The sequence below is a fragment of the Antechinus flavipes genome, chromosome 3, assembly GCF_016432865.1.
Source record: "Antechinus flavipes isolate AdamAnt ecotype Samford, QLD, Australia chromosome 3, AdamAnt_v2, whole genome shotgun sequence".
Lineage (NCBI taxonomy): Eukaryota > Metazoa > Chordata > Mammalia > Dasyuromorphia > Dasyuridae > Antechinus > Antechinus flavipes.
In genome coordinates, this window is record NC_067400.1 from 598,836,583 (window position 1) to 598,858,981 (window position 22,399).

The 22,399-nt window shown below is 49.5% G+C and overlaps 1 protein-coding gene across 8 annotated transcripts in view; it reads right to left on the reverse strand.

Moving 5' to 3' along the window:
* CAMTA1 (calmodulin binding transcription activator 1) overlaps window positions 1-22,399 on the reverse strand; it is a 1,246,754-nt gene that overhangs the window by 122,140 nt on the left and 1,102,215 nt on the right. For all 8 annotated transcript variants that reach the window (XM_051988655.1, XM_051988653.1, XM_051988652.1 and 5 more), the window contains 2 exons: window positions 13,634-13,774; window positions 8,376-10,225 (listed from right to left, as the gene is read on the reverse strand). In XM_051988655.1, coding sequence (XP_051844615.1) covers window positions 8,376-10,225; window positions 13,634-13,774 — 1,991 coding nt within the window. The remainder of the gene's footprint in view (window positions 1-8,375; window positions 10,226-13,633; window positions 13,775-22,399) is intronic.

Sequence of the window (22,399 nt, forward strand, 5' to 3'; positions counted from 1 at the left end):
TCAAAGTATACAGATCCGGTTCAGGGCCTTTGTGTGTGGGGAGGACGGCGGTGATGGACAAGGGCCCTGCGGGCACGGATGTCTGGGGTCTCTGGGCAGGGGGCTAGATGGCTGTGGGCCCCGGGGCCTGGCACCTTCCATCCCCCAACTTTAAACCCTATTGTCCTGGCCCAGCTGCCCACTGCGCAAGGGCCATTCAGAAAGTGGTGGAGGCCGCCATCTAGTGTCCAGGCTGGAGAAGGCACCCTACGGCTTGAAGGGTGGCTACCCCAGAGTGGCCTGGGGAGCTGGGGAGGCTGAGCGGGGGGTCTAGCCCTGACACCGCCCATAGTGGGGAGGGCTCTCTGGGAGGCCACTCTCTCGAATTTTCCCAGAGGGAACCTGGGACTTCTCTTGGGCTGCTGCTCTCCCGGATTCTGGAGCTGTATCAGAGGCACAGCCGCCCCCAGGGAATGGTCTTGGAAGGCTCCCCAGGAGAGGAAAGGGCTCGTCTGAAGGAGCTGGGCTGAGAGGCAGGGGAGCGGGGCTCCCGTCGTGGCTCTGCTGTCTGCGGCCGGGGCTTCAGGGTGCTCATGTTCAAAATGAAAGGGTTGGACTGGAGAATTTCTGAAAGCCTCCAGGTCGCAGCCCTCTGATCCAAAATGGTGGCTGGCTGTCCATCATTCCTCGAAGGCAACATCTGTTAAACTGACTCCACTCCTGTAAGCCCCTTAGCTGGCACCTTGGAGAGATGGAGGCAGGATGGAGGCCCCAGAGCCTCCCAGACTTTGCATGAGCTGCTCAAGGAAGGAAGGATTCTAGATCTGGCTCTCTCCCTCTCATCTTCCGTCTCATTTTCTCATTCTCTGTCTCTTTGTCTCTGCCTGTCTCTATCTCTGTCTTTTTCTCTCTCATTCTCTGTGTATCTTTGTCTCTGTGTGTCTCTGTGTCTCATTCTCTGCCTGTCTCTCCCTCATTCTCTCTGACTCTGTCTCTGTCCCCCTCTCATTTCATTAGTGTGTTAAGAACTCCCAAGGAACAAACTCTCTCGAACACAGCACATCAGTTCCTGCTCTGCAACTTTTGCTTTTCTAGAGTTGCCAAGGATGGGGTGGAGGGGAGGGCCCTAAAAGGTGAAGTAATTTTCTAAGGGTCACGAAGCCAATTGATCCAGAGGTAGATGCTCTCCATCTGATTTGGGCTCAAATGTAACCGTTCCTGCTGAGGGGTTGTTCAAAGGGCCCTGAATGCCTGTGGATGTTGGACAAATGATTTATCTTTGAGGCTCAATTTCTTCATCTCTAAAATGAATGGGCTGACCTGGAAGAGTTCTGAGGTCCCCTTCTAGTTTTAGATACTGCCTTCTTATAAATGGCTCTTTTCAGAGCTCTTCTCCTAGAGCGCATTCTGAGCAGCAAGACCCTGCATGGTGCCCACCCTAGAGGGCTTTCGGCCTGGGCTGATTGTGGTACACTTCCCTGAATCAGGTTCCCCGTGGAGCTTCTCTGCCCTGGGACAACTGCTATAGCAGAGGCTATGTCTGGATGAGGCTGGTTGGGAAAAAATGACCATGCTATGATCCTAGATCTGAGAGAACATTTAGAACATCCCATTCTCTTGATGGTTGATTTTCCCATTCATCATTCTGAGGCTGAGGTCCTGAAGCTCCCTTCCATTGAAACTGGCTCTGCTTTCAGTAGGACATTTGATGTTTTTTCCCCATCTGGTGGAGCAGGTCAGCTAGCTTTCTGCTCCTGGCTCTGCCACTCACTGGTGGGACCATACTTGGGTCACTTAATCTTTTTAGGTACTAATTTCTTCCATCTAAAGTTAAGTATTGGAGTTAATGATCTCTGAGGATCCTTCCAGTTTTAGATTTATACACATTAATGCGTCTGTGACAGCTCCACATTTTGGAGCCCAAGAATAGCTGGGCCAAGAATTACACAATGTCCTCCATGTAGGTATTAGGGCATGGACAGCAACAGTAATAAGCTATGTAATTTTAAGGTTTATAAAGTTCTTTCTACCTGAGAAACTTGAGGTAGCTTATCCCCATTTTACAGATGAGCAAAATAAAAGTCTGAGATATTCATAACTTAGATCTGTCTGTTAGTCTATCTATCTATAAAACTGAGATATTCATAATTAAAAGGGAATTTAGAGACCATCTAGTTCAACCCCTTCATTTTACAGATGAGGAAACTGGAGATGCTTTACTTAAGGTCTCTGAGGTACAAAGTACCAGAGATGAGAGTGGAATCCAGTCATCAGCACTAATTCTCTTTCCACTGTACCACACTGGCTCCCATATTGAAGAATATTGCACCGATAATAAGTATCTAATATCCTACGATATCGTCCCAGTTCTCCTAGCTCTGGACCCGGAGTTCTCTCCATTTCTCCATGACAACGCTTGTTGGATGAAGGCTTCCTGAAGCCTGTAGAAGAGGCAGTCAGGAGGACCTGCCTCAGATCCTAACTAGCTATGAGCCAAGGGAAAACTCATTTTTCTTTTCTAGGTCTCAGGTTCCTCATGTTTAAAATGGGTGAGCTGAGCTATGTGGTGATTGCTGTTAATCCTCTGTTACCCCATTTGAGGTTTTCTTGGCACAGATACTGGAGTAATTTGCCATTTTTTTCTTCAGCTCATTTTACAGATGGGGAAATGGAGGCAAACAGGGCTAAGTGGTTTGTCCAGCATGCCATGGCTAGGAAGTGTCTGAGGTTAGACTTGAGCTCAGGGAGATGAGTGTTCCCGGCTCCGGGCACAGGCGCTACTATGGCCTGTGAGCTGAGCTAAATGGTTTTAAGATCCTTGCAGCTCTAATCTATCTTCTTGTGATCCTAATTAAGGGGCAAAGACTCCTTAGGACATTAAGAGTTGAGGCGAGATTGGGGGAGATGAGCAAAGGGACTAGGATGGGGAGCAGGAGCAATGATCTTTAACCTCACCAAGCCCCCCCACCATTTTCACCAGAGCAAAGCTCCAACCACTTCTCTAACACCCACTGCTCCACAGCCGGGGCTGGCTGGCAGCATCAAGAATGGCAATTCTGGAGAAAAAATGGGCATCTTTCCCCGGAGATGTCCCCTCCCCCCCAGCAGTAGGATGGTTCAGGCTCCACCTCCTCAGGTGAATGTTTCCATGGCAACAGTGGCTCAGCTGGACTACATCCATTCGTGATGAGCCCATCGCCTCTGACTGTAGTCTGCTCTGCGGGAGATTCCCAGCATTCCATTGTGATAATAAAAGACAGGAAGGATGAAAAGGAGCTGGAGTTGGTGGGGTGGGGGCAGGGGATGTGGGAGCTTCCCTCTGGAATTTCAGTTTTGGGGTATTTAAGTATTCCATGTAATCATATTAGTCTAGGATTGGTTGTTTTACAGATGAGGAAACTGGGCCAGGAAAAGGGACGTGACTTGCCTTGGGCAGGTACCAAGAGGCAGAGGCAGACAGGGTCAGAGAGGAAAGCCCAGGCTTCACGGCCCCCAGTTCTGTGCTCTATTTTTGAAAAAGTGGTAAATTAACCAATAGCTCAATGTGAACAGAGACAAAAGAAAGGAGAAGGGAGAAAAGATGTAAAGGACATAGTAAAAGAACAAAGGTGGCCACGAGGTGGCTTTTAAGGGGATGTTGCCAGGAGAAACAGGACATTGAAAGGCCATAACGTCACCCTAACTGGGCAGGGAAATATGGCTGTTGGTCAGAGGGCACCCACCTCAGGGAGATGGGTGAAGGGATAGTTGAGGAGGAAAAGTTTGGCCCTGTCCAGCCATGACCACACCCCTGGGAATCCATTCCAGCAAGAAGCAGATTTGGGGATCCCCCAATCTGAGGGAGGCAGTTATGGCTGACTCAGAAGGCTATGGCCGAGGTTATCTGCCTCACTTTGGGAGCCTGGGCAGTGCAGGCTGCCCCAACAGACCAGAATCTCCCGTGTCTGGGAGAGAGATCAAAGTGGCTTCCTTGGGGCCAGATCTTGTTCTGGGCCCCAGTAATGGGGGCTGACTTTTCTCCTGGGGGGAAGCAGCAAAGTCCCATAGAAAGGCAGCTTCCTGATGTCAGTTATGATCCCCAAATCTCCAGAGAAGGATCAGAGGATTTAAAGCTGGAAAAACCCTCAGAACAATCTGTCCAGCTCCCTTTGACCTGAGGTGCTGATACCATACAGATACCTGTTTCTTACTAGATACTTACTGAATACTAGATTGCATTCACAATACACAAGCTGACTAAATCCTTTGGCCTTTTAAGGGATTTCATATCTCCCACCCCAACCCCCCCCCCCCCTACCCCTAGTTTCTAAAAATGATCTATGGCAGAAGCTTATTTTAAAAATCTCAAGTGGAATTGAAGGGGGCTTCATGTTTCTCCTCCCCTTCTCTCTGTCCTCCTCTTTGCCCCCCCCCCCCCGCTTTCTCCCCCAGACCTCTGAAGGTCCTGACATTCTGGGGTTCAGTTGACCATCTCAGGATTCTGAATGGAAATTTCTCATTTTCCTTGTTCCTATGCTGCCCTCTGGTGGCAAGATGAGGACTTGACTTTCTCTGAGATAGTCAAGGTTGTACTCTGCGTTAGCTGGGACTGGGAAGGGAGGAAACAGTGGAAAAACAAGGCTGAGAAGTGAAGGGGGTCTGCCCTCGGTGCCCCTTTGTCCTGAAGGCAGTAGCAGGATGCACTCGGAAAACTCCTTCTGCTGATACCAGTGGCCACTCTGCCCTTTAACCTAAGAAATGACTGAGACCTTCTTAGGGGGGCCTTAACTAAGATGGAGCAGATGCTGCTCTGGGCCAGAGCACCCACAGGTAGAGACAACACCTGCCTTCTCTCTTATTAACCCTTTATAATCCAGCTGTTGAAGTTACTCTTCCACCTCAACTGCTCTCTCCAAAGTCACTAATGCTCTGGCTGCCAAATCCAGCAGCTTTTGTCAATCCTCCTTCTCCCTGACCTCTCTGCAGCCTTTGACACTAGTAATAAGCACTCTTTCCTCCATTTTCTCCCTAGATTTTTGGGCCATTCTTTCTCCTATTTCTCCTCCCATTGATCCAACTGCTCCTTCTCTGACTCCTTATCTGGCCTCCTCCAGAGCATGCCCTTTAACCACAGGTATTCCTCTGTCCTGGATGCTCATCTCTTCTCCCTCTAGACTATTTCACTTGATGTCATCAGCTCTCAGGGATTTAATTACGATTTCTATGCCGATGATTCCCAAATCTACCTTTCCTGTTTAGTCTCTTTACTGACCTCCAAGCTCTTATTTTCAACTGCCTTTCAAACATCTCAAACTAAATGGCCAGTAGACTTCATAAACGCAATATGCTCCAAAAGGAAACACATTTTCTTTCCTAAAACATCCCTGACTTCTCCTGCCCCAACCAAGCCCTCATCAAACTTCCCTAATTCCGTAGAGGTCAACACTGTCTTCCAGTTCTCGCAGTCCTTGAAACCTGGGGCCCATCATTATTTCTTATCCTCATCCCCATCCATTTCTAAGCCATTGCCACAGCCTGCCGATTTCATCTTTGCTGCATCTCTCCAATACTCCCGATACTCCATTACCCTGACCCTGCTCCCCTTCTGTGCAGACCCTCAGCACCTCACACCTGGGTTATTGCCCTGACTGCTGCTGGTGGATCTGCCTGCCTCAAACCTCTCCCCACTCTGGCCATCCCCATTAAGCCCCAAAGCCATCTGGTCTGATCAGGTCATCTGCTTACTCAATAAACTCCAGTGGCTTCTCCCTATCACCTCCAGGATCAAACACAAAATGTTCTCTTTGGCCTTCACCTAGCTGGCTCCTATCTTAAAAAATCAGTCTACTTACAGTAGATTTACTACTTACATCCTGCTCCCTGATAACGTATGCTAGGGTCTGGAGGCATCGGCCTCCCGGCTGTCTCTGAAACAAGACATTCCATTTCTTCTTGAGACATTTTCTATAGCTGTTCCATGAGTCCGGAGGTTCCCTCCTCATGTTTGTCCACTGATCTCCTTGTCTCCCTTTTAAGATTCAATTAAAATTCCCTCTCTTACTGGAAGACTTTCTCAATCCCTCTATTCATTATTTCCTCATATTTGTTTGCCCGTGATCTCCCCCATTAGACTGTAGGCTCCTTGAGGGCAGAGGCTTTTTGCTTCTCTTTGACTTCCTAGTACTTAGTGCAGTGCCTGAAGTGTAGTGGGCTCCTAACAAATGTTTATTGATTGATGGAGAGGTTCTTGACAGTAGCTACTACTGCAGGTGTCCCATATTGGATTGACATTTGCATCTGTACTCCTAATTCAATTGCTATAAAGAACATGTGGTGAGGAAGTCTCCATCAAGACAGATCAATCCCTGCTTTGTGATTCATGGTCTTCCAGTCTGGGGGCACTAAGAGGTAAAGTGTCCTGTGCACGGCCATCTTGCTAGTAGGTGACTGAGGAGGGGCCTGTACTGAGATTCCTTGACTCTACTTTTCCATGATATCTACTTAGCATGAATGATGGACTAAGGTCAGAAATTAGCATTCTATCCCCCTTCCTTAAGCCACTCCATGTCAGGTGGGTGCTTTCCTCCCTCCTTGGGGGCCTTTTCCCATGGTCTCTCTCCACCTGCTTGCCCAGGTGCCAGATGACCCTCTGCCTCCTACCATCCCTAACCCTCAGTCATTCGATTCCTTACCTTCTCCTCACCTTTCTCAGCCTGCAGAACACTCTTCCCCAGGTCTGTCATATGCCCTGTCCCCACTAGGTTGGAGCCTTTGGGATTCACTCTTATAGCAATCAGAGATTGAATGTTTCTTGGTGATCTCTTGCTTTTACAGCTCTGGCTTGCCAGCCTGCTCTCCTGCAGCTCCTAGCTAGTGCATGGAGATGAGCCATTCTGCCCCAGACCGGGGCCTGGGTCAGAGGCTTGATATGATGTTGAGCTGGAACAATGAGACTTCTCTCAGAGGGGAGACCACCCAGAGCAGGCGGGGCCCCAGGAACCCGACCTCCTCGTTCTACAGCAGAAACAAAGGCCTACAAAGGGGACATGGCACAGTTAGAACCCTGGGCTCAGGGTCCTGCCTGAAAAACAGACCTGCTCTGCCATTTTGGGCAGGGCACCTCTTTCCTACTCAAGAGAGATCTAGAGCTCAGAGGGAAAACCGAGGTCCAGGCAGGTCAAGTGACTTTATAAGTAGTCAATGTCAAAGTCCAAGGCAGGATTGGAAGCCGGGCCCGCTGAGTCCAGAGTCTACCCTATCTCCCCCTGTCTGCCTTTTCGTAGCACGAGAAAACTCCCAGCGTGGAGATTCACTCCACCAGTGCTGATTAAAGCCAGTTTGTCCTAGTAGGTAAGTCCTATGGAGTTGAAGGACTTTGTCCTCAGTCATACAGCTGATAAAGAAGATTTGAACTCGAGTCTTTCTGATTCTGAGCCCAGAACTCTTTCCATATTCTGGGCTCTTTTCTTTCAAGGTCAGAAGCCTGGCCTTGGAGAAGAAGAAATGATCCCAGGAAACTGAGGCTCTGTTGCTCAGTATGACTCTGGGCAAGTGAAGTCCTCTCCCTGGCCATTCTCTCTTCTGCTGGACACCATCAGTGATCTCTGAGGAAAGCCACCAGGTGCCTTGGAGGTGGCTGACTAATTCTTGCCGGTTAATGCTACTTTAATAAATGTTGAACTGATTTGGCCTGAATTGGAATGACCTGAGTTTAAATCCATTGAACTGAAAGCAAGAAGATCTGAGTTCAAATATAGTCTCAGCCATTTATGATCCCGGGCAAGCCACCTAACCGCTGTCTGCCTCAATTTCCCCATCTGTGAAATTAGGATAGTAGCAGAACCTGCCTCCCAGGATTGTTTGTGAGGGGGAAAAAGACATCTGGGAAATTCTGTGCAAACCTTAAAGTGTGCAGCAAATGTGAACTATGATGCGATCCTGTCTCAGACATCTGCTGGCGGTCTAGACCCTGTCTCCCTCAGTCTCCTCACCTGTAAAATGGACATTATCACAGCACCTACCTCCTTGTGTCACACATGAGGATGGAATGAGGTAACATGTAAAACACTTCAGAAACCTTAAAGTATTGCATAAATGCCATTATGGGGAGGGGTTAGGTGAGCCCTAGGGGAGGGGGTGTCCAGCCAAACCCTTCTGACCTTTCATTCTGCTGAGGGTTTTTGTGCAGGGGTTAGCCACAGGATCGCGAAGGCAGGCTGGTCTACAGCACCATTTTGAGAAGCACCGCTTGGGAGAGACAGAAGCACTTTTGGATCTATACCTTCCTCAGGTATAGATCTTCATAATCAAGAGAAGGCAATTAATTACATGCAAATGATCTTGATGCCCTTGTGTGTGTGCAATGAGAGATGGCCCCGCTGGTGGCGCTGGTTGGGAAGGAAGCGCCAGCAGCTTACCTCTGGGTAAGACCACTCTGGGGAGTAGTCGGTCACCATGAAGACTCGCCCACTCTGCTGCAGCAATCCCAGGGTGCTTTGGGCCGCAGTGGCTGCAGAGACCACCTCGGCCACATGCATGTAGGCCATGGTGCCGGCCCCGCTCTCGGCGCTGCTCAGCTGCATGCCACCCTGCTGGGGGCTGCAGCAGGGAATGCACATCTCGGCCTGGCTGAAGGAGGCTCGATTGCCGTCTTCAGCCTGCGAGAGCCCCGCGCCGTCCCCTGACACGAGCTGGTGTCCGTAAATAGTATTGCTCCCACCTTCCACCGAGATGAAGTCGTTGATCAGGTCAGAGAACTGGTTGCTGAAGGAGATGTCAAAGTGGTCCAGACTCAGTTCCATGTTAGAAGAGTTATGGAGGTGGTGGGCCACGGGGTAGAGCCCCTGGACCATGTTCCCCTGGAGGATGGGGATGCTGCCCCCATTCCTGAGGCTCCCGTTGGCTTCGGGCTGCATGTAGTGTTCTGAGCTGCAGCTCTGCAGCTCCCCAGATTTGAGCATGTTCTCGCCCCCTTCGGGGGGCTGAGAGGTCTCCATGGGAACTTCTGCCTCTGCAGCGATGGTCTGGAAGTTGGCCTGGAACTGCATGAGCTGGAGGGAGGACGTGGACTCTATCCTGGTCTCCACAGGACCGTTGCAATTGGAGGGGGTTGGAGGGGCCTCCGTCTTGATGGTCGCCATCCCTAACGGCACAAAAGAGCTACTTGAATCATTGAGATTAGTGTGGGTGCTCTGTTCTAGGGGGATAGGTTTGCTGGCATCCTGCAGAAAGAAGCTAGGGGAAGGGGTCTGGTGGACGTGGGGGCTGTGGACAGTCTGGCTGAAACTAGAAGCATAGTCCTTGTTGGAGTCTATAGCACTGAAGTCCATTTGCTCCAGGGTGGTACTGGGACTGAGCCCCCCGCCCGAGGGGAGCAGGCTGGAGCCAGCTGACAGCGTGAGGGAGTTCGATGTGCTAGAGGAGGAGTACGCTTCTTTGGACATCTGCTGCTCAAAGGACGTATCCTCGGTCTTGATTTCCTTCGTGAGGGCCGCGCTGAAGCTGAAGCTGACCCGCTCGGCCGTGGGGGACTGCCTCATGTTGGGGCCCATCGGCTCCGTTTTCAGGCCCCCACCCCCGTAGGTCTGTCCCTGTTTGGGGTTGTTGAGGAAACAGTCCGGGTCAAAGTTCATGGTGGTTTCCGGGATCTTCCGGCCGCCGTCCAGGGTGGTGGAAAGCACCAGCTCTTCAGACACGTTGGCGGGCAGCATCGACAATCCATCCGCGCTCCCCCCAGCGGGGAAGGCGAACTTGTGCCCGTCCGAGCTCACTGCCAGGACGAGCCCCTGTGGGCCGCCGTCTGAGAGCAGGTGCTGGTTGGGGCCGGCCGTGGGAGACATGGTGTAGACCGCCTCGTTGGTGACCTCGGACATGAAGACGGTGGCGCTCTGGGACAAGCTCCCCATCACAGAGGCGACCGCCATGCTGGACACCCCTGTGACCACGGGGCTGTCGGCCATATCGGGGTCACTGTTCAGTCCGCTGCTGATGGAAACGGGCGAGTTCTGGGTGGTGTCGGGGACCTCCACCTGGTTGGTGGAGGACACCTCGGTGCTGTTCTGATGCAGCAGGACGGGCTTCGCCACCTTGCCGTTCCTCTTCTCCCGGCTCGAGGCCTTTCCGTGACTGTGCTCGTTCTTGCCTTCGGAGACATCGTTATTTTGTACCTCTGAGTGAGCGCTGTACCCACCTGTCCGCGGTTCGACCTTTGGTGATATGATGCGGTGTTTGGCACTGTTACACTTGTGATGCACACTGCTACCTGCTCCTGGCCGAGACAAACAACACGCGCGCGTTAGAACCGCCGCGCGGCGCCTTCCGGCCTGAGACCCCACCCACTAAAACCCCGACCGGAAGTCCCACGGCATTCCCTAAACCCCCACTCCCTTCCTCAGGGAAACGGGGGGGGGGGGGGGGGGAAGGAATGGAATGGGAAGTGGGGGGGAAGAGGGGAAAGGAAGGGGGAGACCCCCCCCTTCTACGGGGAGACCGGAAGTCCCATGGAACTCCCTCACCCCCTGCCCCTCTTCTACAGGGAGACCGGAAGTCCCATGGAACTCCCTCACCCCCTGCCCCTCTTCTACAGAGAGACCGGAAGTCCCATGTAACTCTCTCAATCCCTGCCCCTCTTCTACAGAGAGACCGGAAGTCCCATGTAACTCCCTCACCCCCTGCCCCTCTTCTACAAGGAGACCGGAAGTCCCATGGAACTCTCTCAACCCCTGTCCCTCTATTACAGGGAGACCGGAAGTCCCATGGCACTCCCTCACCCCCCATCCCTCTTCTACAGGGAGACCGGAAGTCCCATGAACTCCCTCACCCCCTGCCCCTCTTCTACAGGGAGACCGGAAGTCCCATGGAACTCCCTCACCCCCTGCCCCTCTTCTACAGGGAGATCGGAAGTCCCATAGAACTTTCTCAACCCCTGCCTCTCTACTACAGGGAGACCGGAAGTCCCATGGAACTCTCTCACCCCCTGCCCCTCTTCTACAGAGAGACCGGAAGTCCCATGTAACTCCCTCAACCCCTGCCCCTCTTCTACAAGGAGACCGGAAGTCCCATGGAACTCCCTCAACCCCCTACCCTCTTCTACAGGGAGACCGGAAGTCCCATGGAACTCCCTCAACCCCTGCCCCTCTTCTACAGGGAGGCCGGAAGTCCCATGGAACTCCCTCAACCCCTGCCCCTCTTCTACAGGGAGACCGGAAGTCCCATGGAACTCCCTCACCCCCTGCCCCTCTTCTACAGGGAGACCGGGAGTCCCATGGCACTCCCTCAACCCTCTTCTACAGGGAGACCGGAAGTCCCATGGAACTCCCTCAACCCCCGACCCTCCTCTACAGGGAGACCGGAAGTCCCATGACACTCCCTCACCCCCTGCCCCTCTTCTACAGGGAGACCGGAAGTCCCATGGAACTCCCTCAACCCCCGACCCTCTTCTACAGGGAGACCGGAAGTCCCATGACACTCCTCACCCCCTGCCCCTCTTCTACAGGGAGACCGGAAGTCCCATGACACTCCCTCACCCCCTGCCCCTCTTCTACAGGGAGACCGGAAGTCCCATGACACTCCCTCACCCCCTGCCCCTCTTCTACAGGGAGACCGGAAGTCCCATGGAACTCCCTCACCCCCTGCCCCTCTTCTACAGGGAGATCGGAAGTCCCATAGAACTCTCTCAACCTCTGCCCCTCTACTACAGGGAGACCGGAAGTCCCATGGAACTCTCTCACCCCCTGCCCCTCTACTACAGAGAGACCGGAAGTCCCATGGAACTCTCTCACCCCCTGCCCCTCTTCTACAGGGAGGCCGGAAGTCCCATGGAACTCCCTCAACCCCTGCCCCTCTACTACAGGGAGACCGGAAGTCCCATGGAACTCCCTCACCCCCTGCCCCTCTTCTACAGGGAGACCGGAAGTCCCATGGAACTCCCTCAATCCCCGCCCCTCTTCTACAAGGAGACCGGAAGCCCCATGGAACTCCCTCAACCCCCAACCTCTTTTACAGGGAGACCGGGAGTCCCATGGCACTCCCTCAACCCTCTTCTACAGGGAGACCGGAAGTCCCATGGAACTCCCTCAATCCCCGCCCCTCTTCTACAAGGAGACCGGAAGCCCCATGGAACTCCCTCAACCCCCAACCTCTTTTACAGGGAGACCGGGAGTCCCATGGCACTCCCTCAACCCTCTTCTACAGGGAGACCGGAAGTCCCATGGAACTCCCTCAACCCCCGACCCTCTTCTACAGGGAGACCGGAAGTCCCATGGAACTCCCTCAATCCCCGCCCCTCTTCTACAAGGAGACCGGAAGCCCCATGGAACTCCCTCAACCCCCAACCTCTTTTACAGGGAGACCGGGAGTCCCATGGCACTCCCTCAACCCTCTTCTACAGGGAGACCGGAAGTCCCATGGAACTCCCTCACCCCCTGCCCCTCATCTACAGGGAGACCGGAAGTCCCATGGAACTCCCTCACCCCCTGCCCCTCTTCTACAGGGAGACCGGAAGTCCCATGGAACTCCCTCAGTCCCTGCCCCTCTTCTACAGGGAGACCGGAAGTCCCATGGCACAACCTCAACCCCCGACCCTCTTCCACACCGGGGGAAACCCAAACCAGGACTGTTTAGTTCCGGGGTGGAGGTTGGGTTTCTAGGGTTGAAGTTTTACTTAGGAGATTCATTCCAAGTCTAGCTTTCCAGCATTTGGCCTCAGTCTACCTTCCTGTTGTTTAGTTCCTTCACCTGTTACACTGAGATGAACTTCTCTCTGTTCCCTTAACACAGACTTCAAATTCTCCCCCTTGTCTTTAATCCTGACGTTTTCTAGGCTGGAATACCCTCCGCCATATTTCCTTGCTAAAATCCTACCCAGTGAGAAGTCCAGCCTTTCTAAGCTTATCAACTCTCCCCTATCCGGCTGTCTGCAAGGGCTTTCTGCAAAGACAGGATAACTCCTCCCTCTCTTCCTAACTCCATCATTATTTTTCATCCTTCAGACTGGTCATCGTTTTGGATAAAAGGGAAAATTCTCCCATGATTCCATCTCAAGGATTCCCCATTGAGAATCTTAAATTCACAAAGACTTAATAGAGAAGAGACATGGCCCTTTAATGATAATATCTAATTAAGGAACTGAAAGGAGTGGGGCAATCTCATCCCAGGGAGCAAATAAGGTGATTAGGAAAGCAGACACATTAGACTACAAGTCAAGGAGGCCTCTGGGCCTTTGAAGGCAAAGGGGGTTAAAGGAGTGGCGGCGGGGAGTGGGGGGCCTCTTGCTGATTGGGGTACACATGTGTCGGAGCTGACGTCTTTTATCCTTCCTGCCACTGTCCCCTGTTCACTGAGAGAACATTTGGATAAGTTGATCAGGGTCTCCTTCAGACTGCTGTTCCCCTCCCCAGAGCCCATCCTTGTCTGATTGGAGATGGATAATGGCCCCGGCTCTCTCTCTGGCTTGTCTCTTTGGGGCACCCGCTGTATGGTTTGAGTCCTAATCCCTTCTCCTCTAGTTGGAAATCAATACCACAAGCAGAGAGGTGAGAGCACTATGGTCAGGATGGCGGAGGTGGGGGACCAGGTGCCCGTCCTGCCCCTGGGTCAGCTAGCCAGGAGCTAAGCAGCTCCCACGATGGGGACCCTCCTCCGCCCGGCCTCACTGCCAGACCCGGGGCCAACTCACCCAAGTTGCCAGTGCAGAGACAGTTGTGTGTCCGAGGCTGGGGCTTGGTCTGGTGGCTGTCGAGGATCTGCTGCACCAGCTGCTCCACCGAGAAGCCAGAGCTGCTGTTCCCGTTGCTGCACGTCCACTTGATGCCATGAACTGTGGAGAGAGAAGAAGACATTTCCCATCAGAGACCACCCCAGTGCCCCACCCAGGAGGCAGCCATCGATTTTTTTGGGTGGCCAGATCTGCAGGTGAAGAGAATGGCATGAAGGGGGAAAATAGGAAGGAGGGAAAAACAGACACGTTATCTGAATGGGGCAGGTAGCCCAGAGCAGGCTCTCTGGGTACTATTGTGGATGCTTCTCCCAACATGTCCAGCTTTCTTCCCTCTCTCTCTCTCTGGTGTCCGTCTCTCCTTCTAGCTCTCTGTTCTTTTCTCTGTCTCTCTCACACACTTTTTTCTATTTCTTTCTTTGTCTCTCCCTCCATACTTTTCTCTTTTGCTCTCCATCTCTCTTCTTTCCAACTCTCTTTCCCTTCATCTTTCTTCCTAACTTTATCTCTCTGTCTGTCCCTCTCACTTTCATTTCTGTTTTTGTCTCTCCCATATTTTCTCTGTCTTTGTCTCTTTTCTCTTTTCTCTCTCCTCTCTCCCCCCTCTCTGTCTTGTCTGTTTTTCTGTTTCTCTCTTTTTCTCCTTTCTCCCCCCCCGCTTTCTCCCCCCCATCTCTGTCTCATCTGTCTGTCTATCTCTGTCTGCCTGTCTCTTTTTTCTCCTTTCACTCCCTCTCTCCCCCATCTCTGTCTCATCTGTCTGTCTGTCTGTCTTTTTTTCCCTTTCTCTCTCTTTTTCCCTGCTCTCCCTTTTCTCCTGCTTTACCTTCATTATCAGTGGGATTTCTCCGTCCACTAAAGGTACCCAGAAGTGGATAGCTTCTGAATCCTGAGTTAGGGTGTCTTGGGGAGAGGGGGCTCTCAGACCCAATTATGTCCTAGTCCCTATGCTTAGCAACCAAGTGTAGTGCTTGACTCTCCTGCCCTATGTTCTAGGAGGGTAGGGACTTTGTGTTACCTCACTGCCTTTAGCTGTGCTCTGAATATAGCAGGTACTTAATAAATGTGTGTTGAGGTTGTAATTGTGTGGTCACTTTTCAGACATGGGTTTTTGTGGCTTTGGACAAATCACTTCATTTTTCTGCTCTGCAGTTTCTTCATCTGTAAGAGCAGGTACTGGCATAGATCATTTCAAAGGCCCCCTCCCCATCTTTGGCATTCTTTATTCTGGGAGCCTTTCCTGCTCTGACATCCTTGGTGTTTGGCCTTCGTGCTCAAGAGGACCCAAATTCCTATGTTGGGGTCAAGGTATGGTGTGTCCAGTTGTGGCTGGTCAGATCCCTACGAGCTCAGAAGGCTCTGCCAGTAATAACGCCCTGAAACACCTGGAGTGGAGCTGTCTCTAAATGGGCACATCTCACAGTTCTTTTGGGTGCTGCAGCTCCTAGAGCCCAGCCTTCTCTGAGTTGGCCGTGCCTTGGTGAATGGTTCTGTGCCAGTCTCCATGTCTCACAATTGATTGTGAAGGTCTTCAGAGAGACCTTGTGCCGCTTCATCTGACCTCCATGTGAGTGCTTACCTTGTATGAGTTCTCCATAAAATACTCTTTTAGGCAAACAGAGGTGGCCAGCCCATTGGAGCTGAGCTCTCTGCGGTAGAGTTTGAAGGTTTGGCAATTCGGCTCCAGAGTTCAGCCCAGTATCTGGTCATGTCCTGTGACTTTCTATGTCCTAAGGCCTCTTCAACTGATATTTTATATTTGAACTCAAATTTTGGGAATTCCTTGGACTATCTTACACTCTCCATTTCCAAAACTGAACTCTTTGTCTTTCTTGTCCAACGTACTTCTCTCCAAACTTCCCTATTACTGTTGAAGGTACCTCCAAACTCATGACCCACGTGTCTTCCTTGACACATCCCTGCCTCTCACTCACCAGAACCAACAGTTGCCAAGTCCTGCTGATCCTTCTTCTCTCCTCTGACATTGCCATCCCCTTATCATCTCGCTCCTAGACTGTGAAAATGGCCTCCCAGTGATGTCCCTGCTCCTGACTCCACTCAGTCCTCAAGGTGATCTTCCTAAAGTACAGATCTGACTGTATCACTTTTCTATTCAAAAGACTTCAGCAGCTTCCTATTATTTTTAGGGTCAACTATAAAATTATCTGGCTTTTAAAGCTCTCCATAACCTGGTCCCCTCATACTTTTTCTATTTTCTTATATCTGTCTTAGTGTTCTCTACATATCCTGAAATCCAGTGACACTGACCCCTCCCCCCTTTGCTGTTCTCACAAGACCTTTCATCTATGTGCTTTTTCTTCCTCTTTCTCCTCCTCCTCCCTTCTTCTTAGTTTCCTTTAAATGCCAGCTAAAGCCTCATTTACAGAATCCTTTCCCCATCTTCCTTAAAGGGAATGCCTTCCCTTCATGATCATTCTCAATTTATCTTAAACATTCCATGATTGTTTGCATCTTGTCTCTTTTATGAGACCTAAAATTCTGTCAGAGCTGGGACTGCCTTTGGTTTTTAGCTTTTGCCTTTTTTTGTATCCCTAATATCTAGCACAGTGCCTGACATGTAGCAGATGCTACATAAATGGTTGTTGACTTGATTTTCCATTTCTAATGGGCCGTGTTTCCTGGCCCTTCCCAGCTGTATGTCCAGTGTTCTCTCCTGGCTCTGGAATTTTGTGATTATGTAGGCTCCCCTCTGCCTTTCTTCCCCATTTGCTCACGCCATCTGCATCCTCTGATGTTATCCCTACATCCCTTTGCATCTTCGGATGCCCAATCACTTTGCTTCATCTGATGTTGACAAGATGATGTTTGTAAATTATCACCTTCTGTGGCCTCCATGGTTCTGGGCATGTCCCGGGATGCAGACCAGGCCCTTCCTTGAGTATTGAACTGCTACAAATGGCATGTAGGAATCTTGAGCTGCCAGATACCCTCAATTCAATCCAATAAATATTAAAGACCTACTATGTGCCAGGCATTGGGCTAAGCACTGGGAATAAAAAAGAACAAGAAAGATAGTCTGCTCTCAAAGAGCTTATAATCTAGGGAGAGGAATATAACACAAAAAACGGGGAGCGTTAGTGGGGCATAATCCTCTGTGGATTCAGCCTTGCTGAAGATGAAAATGCAGGATTGTATGGAAAGTCTTGAAAATTCTGGGCTCTCTCTCAAGGAAGACTTTGGGAGTTTATTCATCTAGCCCTGCAATCCCAGGAGAAATGCAACAGAGGGAACTGAGAAGGTGAGAATAGCAAAAACTGAGTCAATCAGCATGGTGCTGAGATTTCAGGTGATCAGCTTATCCTAGAGGAGACATGCTATTCTTGTAGAGTCACTAAACAGAGCTGCTGCTGGAAAATGGAGAGTTATTTGGATAGTTCTGAGCTCTCTATCAAGGAAGATTCTTACAGCCCTCCAATTAAAGAGGAGGGGACCTGTCCCTTTAGTAGCCTGCTGTGGGTAACCAGAGGTGGGGACTCAATTTGATGGGGAAATTCATCAGATCACTTGTTCTGAGAAGGTCCTTCAGGCAGTGAGGGTTAATCTCTTTTTCTAGTGCACTCTTTTTCAGGCTTCCTATGGTGAACCAGTCATCAGAAATTCAGAATTTATTGTAAGCACCATAGTCTTAAAGCTGGAAGGAGCCTTCTCCAACCCTATCATTTTACAGATGAGAAAACGATGGCCCTGCGGGGGTTTTGACAGAATACATGTCATATATAGGACTATAGCTTTAGATCTGGAAGGGATATTAATGGTGCAACCTTCATTTTATAGATGAAGATATAGAGGGCCACAGGTTATGAGCTGGTTAGTAGGATACCTTCCAACTCCGATATTCTCTGATTCTGCAACTTGCCCAAGTTCAAGCATTGGCAAAGCTGAGATTTGAACTGACCCAAGGTTCTTCTGCCTCCAAAGTCGATACTCTTTCCACCCAACTATGTGGGTGTCCAACTTTCCACCCAGGGCTCCTTCCATTCTGGATGATGTCTTGCATACTCCACTATGGGGGTCTCTCTCAGGCTTTTTATCTTAAGCTTGAATTAATCCAGGATGGCTCTTTGGAGAATTAGGATGCCTTCATAGCATTACGTGAAGTTGTGCTCACCTCTTCCTGTTGTGTTCAAGTTCTGTGGAACCCAAACTGCGGTTAGGGCAAAGGGCTCTGCTTACAGTCTGCATGCTTGATGGGTTCCCACGACATCTTCTCCTGATCTCCCCTATGGCCACGGCCACCCTCCTCCTCCCAGCGGAGGGACAGCCTCCCAATTGGCAGTTGAGTTGACCAATCAAAGTTGAGGCCGTGATGGTAGTGGGGTGGGATGAGAGGGGAACCTCTCTCTGGTCTTTGGTCACCTTCCCCCATCCTCTACTCTTCCCATTCTGACAAGGTTACTTCTTCGGCTGCCATCCAGGGGTCTGCTCTGATTGCGTTCATTTTGCTGCTTGTTCTCCTCCTTATGTTGTGAAGGTTATAAAATGAAAACCCAGTGAAGGGTGACAGATTGCAAGCAGAGAATCTCTGGATGCTTAATGCAAATTACCCACTTCCTGGCACATCCAATATGCAGATTGTCTCCCTCCCCCTTTAAAGGAAAAAAAAATCCCCTCTCCTATGAGTTGGTGAGTTGTTAGTACTGAATATCAAATACTATCAAGACGGCTTTTAACATGTCACGCTCTGCTTCCCGACACATAATGAATCAGCGGGAAAGGAGATTTCTATAGGGAAAAAAGTGCCTTATGAAAGGAAGGTTAATAAACACACGCACCAGTTCTCCCCATCCCCCACCCCCTCCTCTTATCCCTCCTCCCTTCCTTAAGAGCTACAAAAGTAAAACTGGTTTAAAAGTACATTTGATTAAATTTAAGGTCATAACCCACAAGGGAGGGGTGGGGAACACAGAGAAAGATGAAAGGGAATTTCCAGTTTAAAAATAAAACAAAACAAAACACTTCCTGAATGACAGGGGAACAGACTTGCCAATCATTTTCACTTCAACACAGAGAGCTGGCGCTGGCAGAGAACTGCTTTTGGAGCATTTCCTAGGATGATGCCCCAGTAAATACCAGCTGCTGATTGGGCATCCTGAGAGGAAGAGCCACGCTCCCTACATCCCCCTCTTCCCAGGGCACCCCTCTGAGCCCTTTCTGCTAAACATCATTCTCAAATGGAGGGGGGGAGCCGAGGTCCAAATCCACCTTGACTGAGGACAGTGGGGGAAGATGGGAAGAAAAGATGGTGCTGGGAGCCATTGGTAGTTGGGATCCTCTGTTCTCTTTTCCGGTAGCCCAGCAGTGCTGTCTTATGAGAAGTGCATAGGAAGCAGAGTCAAGAGAGCAGTGGGTTTGAATCCTGCATCCAAGACACCCCTGTTGTGATGTCACACTCTGCTTCCCTATTCATAATTTCTTTTTTTTTGTCTGAAGCTGCAGTTTCATGTATAGGGCAGAGGTTTCCAACACCCAACACCCCAAAGTGCAGCCTGAACCAGATTTAAAATGTAAATGGGAAATATTTAACAAAATAAATAAAAATGCAGCAGGATATTTGTTGTTCACTTGTGTCTGATTCTCTGTGATCCCATTTGGGGTTTTCTTGGCAAAGACATTGGGGTGGTTGGCCATTTCCTTCTCCAGCTCCTTTTATAGATAAGGAATTTGAGCTCGACAGGGTGAAGTGACTTGCTCAGGGTCACACAGCTGGGAAGGATGGATTTGAACTTGGACCTTCTGGCTGGAGGCTGCACTCTATCCATTTTACCACCTCACTGTACCCTTTCACATTGTTAGGGGGTTAAGGGTGTGGCAACCTGTGATCTGGGAAATCCACATAACATTTTTTTGTCCTCCCTTTGTACCAGAGAAATTTAATTTTTTTCTTCTTCTTTTTTAATGGTATTACAGTATTTAATGGTATTTACAGTACCTTATTGTAAAATTTGGGATATATGTTTCATCATAGGCTCCTTGTTGTCTGCAGTGAATCATCTGAGGCTTCTGCAAAACTCCTCCTCCCCAAATTCCCATTTAATCTCTTATGCCAACCCATGACATGTCAAAACCATGGGGAAAGGGATGATTGTACTCTGTAATCCAGGAACAATGGCCTCCTTGTTGTTCCCCACATAGAATATTCCATCTCCTGACTCTGGGCATTTTTTCTGGCTGTCTCCCATGGCTGGAATGCTCTCCTCCTCATCTCTACCCCTGGCTTTCTCCAGATCCTGTTAAAATCCCTCATTTTGAAAGTAATCCTTCTCAGTGCCTCAGTCAACAAACATTTATTAAGTTCATACTATGTGCCAGCCACTGTGCCGAGACTTCCTTAATTTTAGTGTCTTCCCTCTGAACATCCTAGGATCACAGGGCCAGTATCTATTAGAAGATGATTTGAATTATTATTAATAAATACACATTGCTTTGTGGTTCATTTCTCAGTAATTTAAACTCACTTATCTGAATACTGTTTCCCTTATCCCCAACAAGCACAATTCTAGACACATAGTAGGCATTTAATAAATGCTTTACTCATCGATTGATTGAGTAGAATGGAGTTATTTCCATTAAAAAAGTATTTATATCTTTTATATTAGACATGAATAGGCACTTGTTGAAATGAATTTGTAAAGCAACATGGCCTCAGGCTCCAAGGGACTTTTGGGAGAGTTGAGAGAACTCAAGTGGAAAGGCACTTGGGTTTGGATTTCCTTTAAGAAGTCTTTCTGCCACTGCATCCAGAGCAACTGGGGCAGTGAGTAGAGCAACAGGTCTGGAATCAGGAATACTTGAATTCAAATCTGGCTTTTGACACTTATTATCTGTGTGATATTGACCAAATCACTTTTCTTGTTTGCCTTAGTTCCTTCATCTATAAAATGGGGACAATAATAGTACTTACCTCCTAAAAATAGCACTTTTAGAATTATTTTGAAGATCAAATGTGATCATTGTAAAGCACTTTACATAGTGTCTGACACATATAATTAATATTATAAATAAAAAGTATTAATAATTAATAAATTAATAAAATAATTATCAACCCGGTTACCTGACAAAATCAGGATTGAATTTAAGGATTTCTGGTTGCTCAGATGACAGATGTATGCTTTTTTGGAGGTGGAGTGGGGATGGAATGGAGCTGTTTGTAATGAATTTGGGTCAGGACTCAGAGCAAACCCAAATAATGATTTTGGAAGGAAGGGCACTAAACATTTGCAGTGAGGGCAAGGAGGAATCAGGAAAAGCTTCATGTAGAAGACAGACCTGGAACTGAACCTTGAAAGAAACCAGAAATTCCAAGAGGTGGGCAGTGAGGAAGCAGTTCTGTCCGGGCACTGGCCAGTGCTAAGGCAGAAAAGAACCAATCCTGGGTGGAAAATGGTGAGGAAGCCAGTAGGACTGCATGGAAGAATGAGAGTTGGGGAATAATGTGTAAGAAAACTGGAAAAGTAGGAAAAGGCGGGGCTGTGAAGAGATTGAATTATAAGGAGTTTATAGGGGGGTTTATAAGAGATTTTGTGTAGATAGAAGTGACAATGTTTGGCAGCTGACTGAGGAGCAAGGAGGAGAGGGAGGCCAGAGGGACACCCCAAGATTATGAACCTTGGGGATGAGATGACTGGTGGGGTAAGTGACAGGGAAGCTTGGAAGATGGAAAAGATAAGGGGTTCGAGATCATCTTGGGTTGTGTAGTTCTTAATACTGTAGGCAGGAGGCAGCTGGTGATGGGAGGCCGGGACTCCAGAGAGAGACTTGGACTGCATCTGTAGCTCTGGAGAACATCTGTGTAGAGGTGGGGATTGAACCCTTAGGAAACTTCACCAAAAGAGGAATTGTGCAGATAAATGAAAAGAGCTCCCTAGAAATGGCTGGTGGCTGGGAGAGGGGTGATGGGACCTGCCAAGGTCGGGCAGCTTTCCTTCAGCTGGGCTCTGGAAACAGGAGTGGAGCTTCTGCTCTCTACTTCTGGCTTCTCTCCTCTGACTATGTCTGGGCTTCCCTTCCCATCAATTTCCTGGGATGCTAAGAAATCCAAAGTCCCACAGATATCATATATGAGGGATAGAATTTGAATCTGGTCTTTCTGCCTCCAAGTCTAACAGGCTATTTAATGCTCCATTAGGAGAACTGAGCTTTCTCACCATCCAGGTGAGGAAGGAGGGGTCAAAGAAGATGAGAACTCCATCTTCCTCCTTAAGCAAGAGGTCTCCTCCCTCTGGCTACTGTTTTGGGAGGAGCTCCAGAAGCACAATATCGGGGCATTCTCCAGTCACTGTAAATGCCACTCAGCAAATACCTAGGGCCACCGATCCCAGCCAAGAGACTGGGCTCAGGGAAGGCAGCTCCTTGTCCCTTAAATTTGGTCAGTTTTCCCTAGCATATCAGCTCCTCTCTGAGAGTCCATTAAATAATCTTTGTATTTGCTTTTTTTGTTTAGTGGTTTTCCCTCAAATCAGTCATTACCTTAAAATTCCATTATTTCTGAGGTGAGGGACTGAAGGGGACAGCTCCCCAGCTTCTCCAGGACCTTATGAGAGCCGAAGAGCTAATGCTTTTTGGAACCCTGTGGGCATTGGGTGGTGGTGGCCGAGCTCAATTGAGCGTTGCATTTTCTTTTGGCCTTTATTTCTAAGCTCAGAAAACAGCAATGTATCCTTTTGTCTCTTTGGAGAGAATTAATGAGAAAAGGAGAGAAGAGGGGAA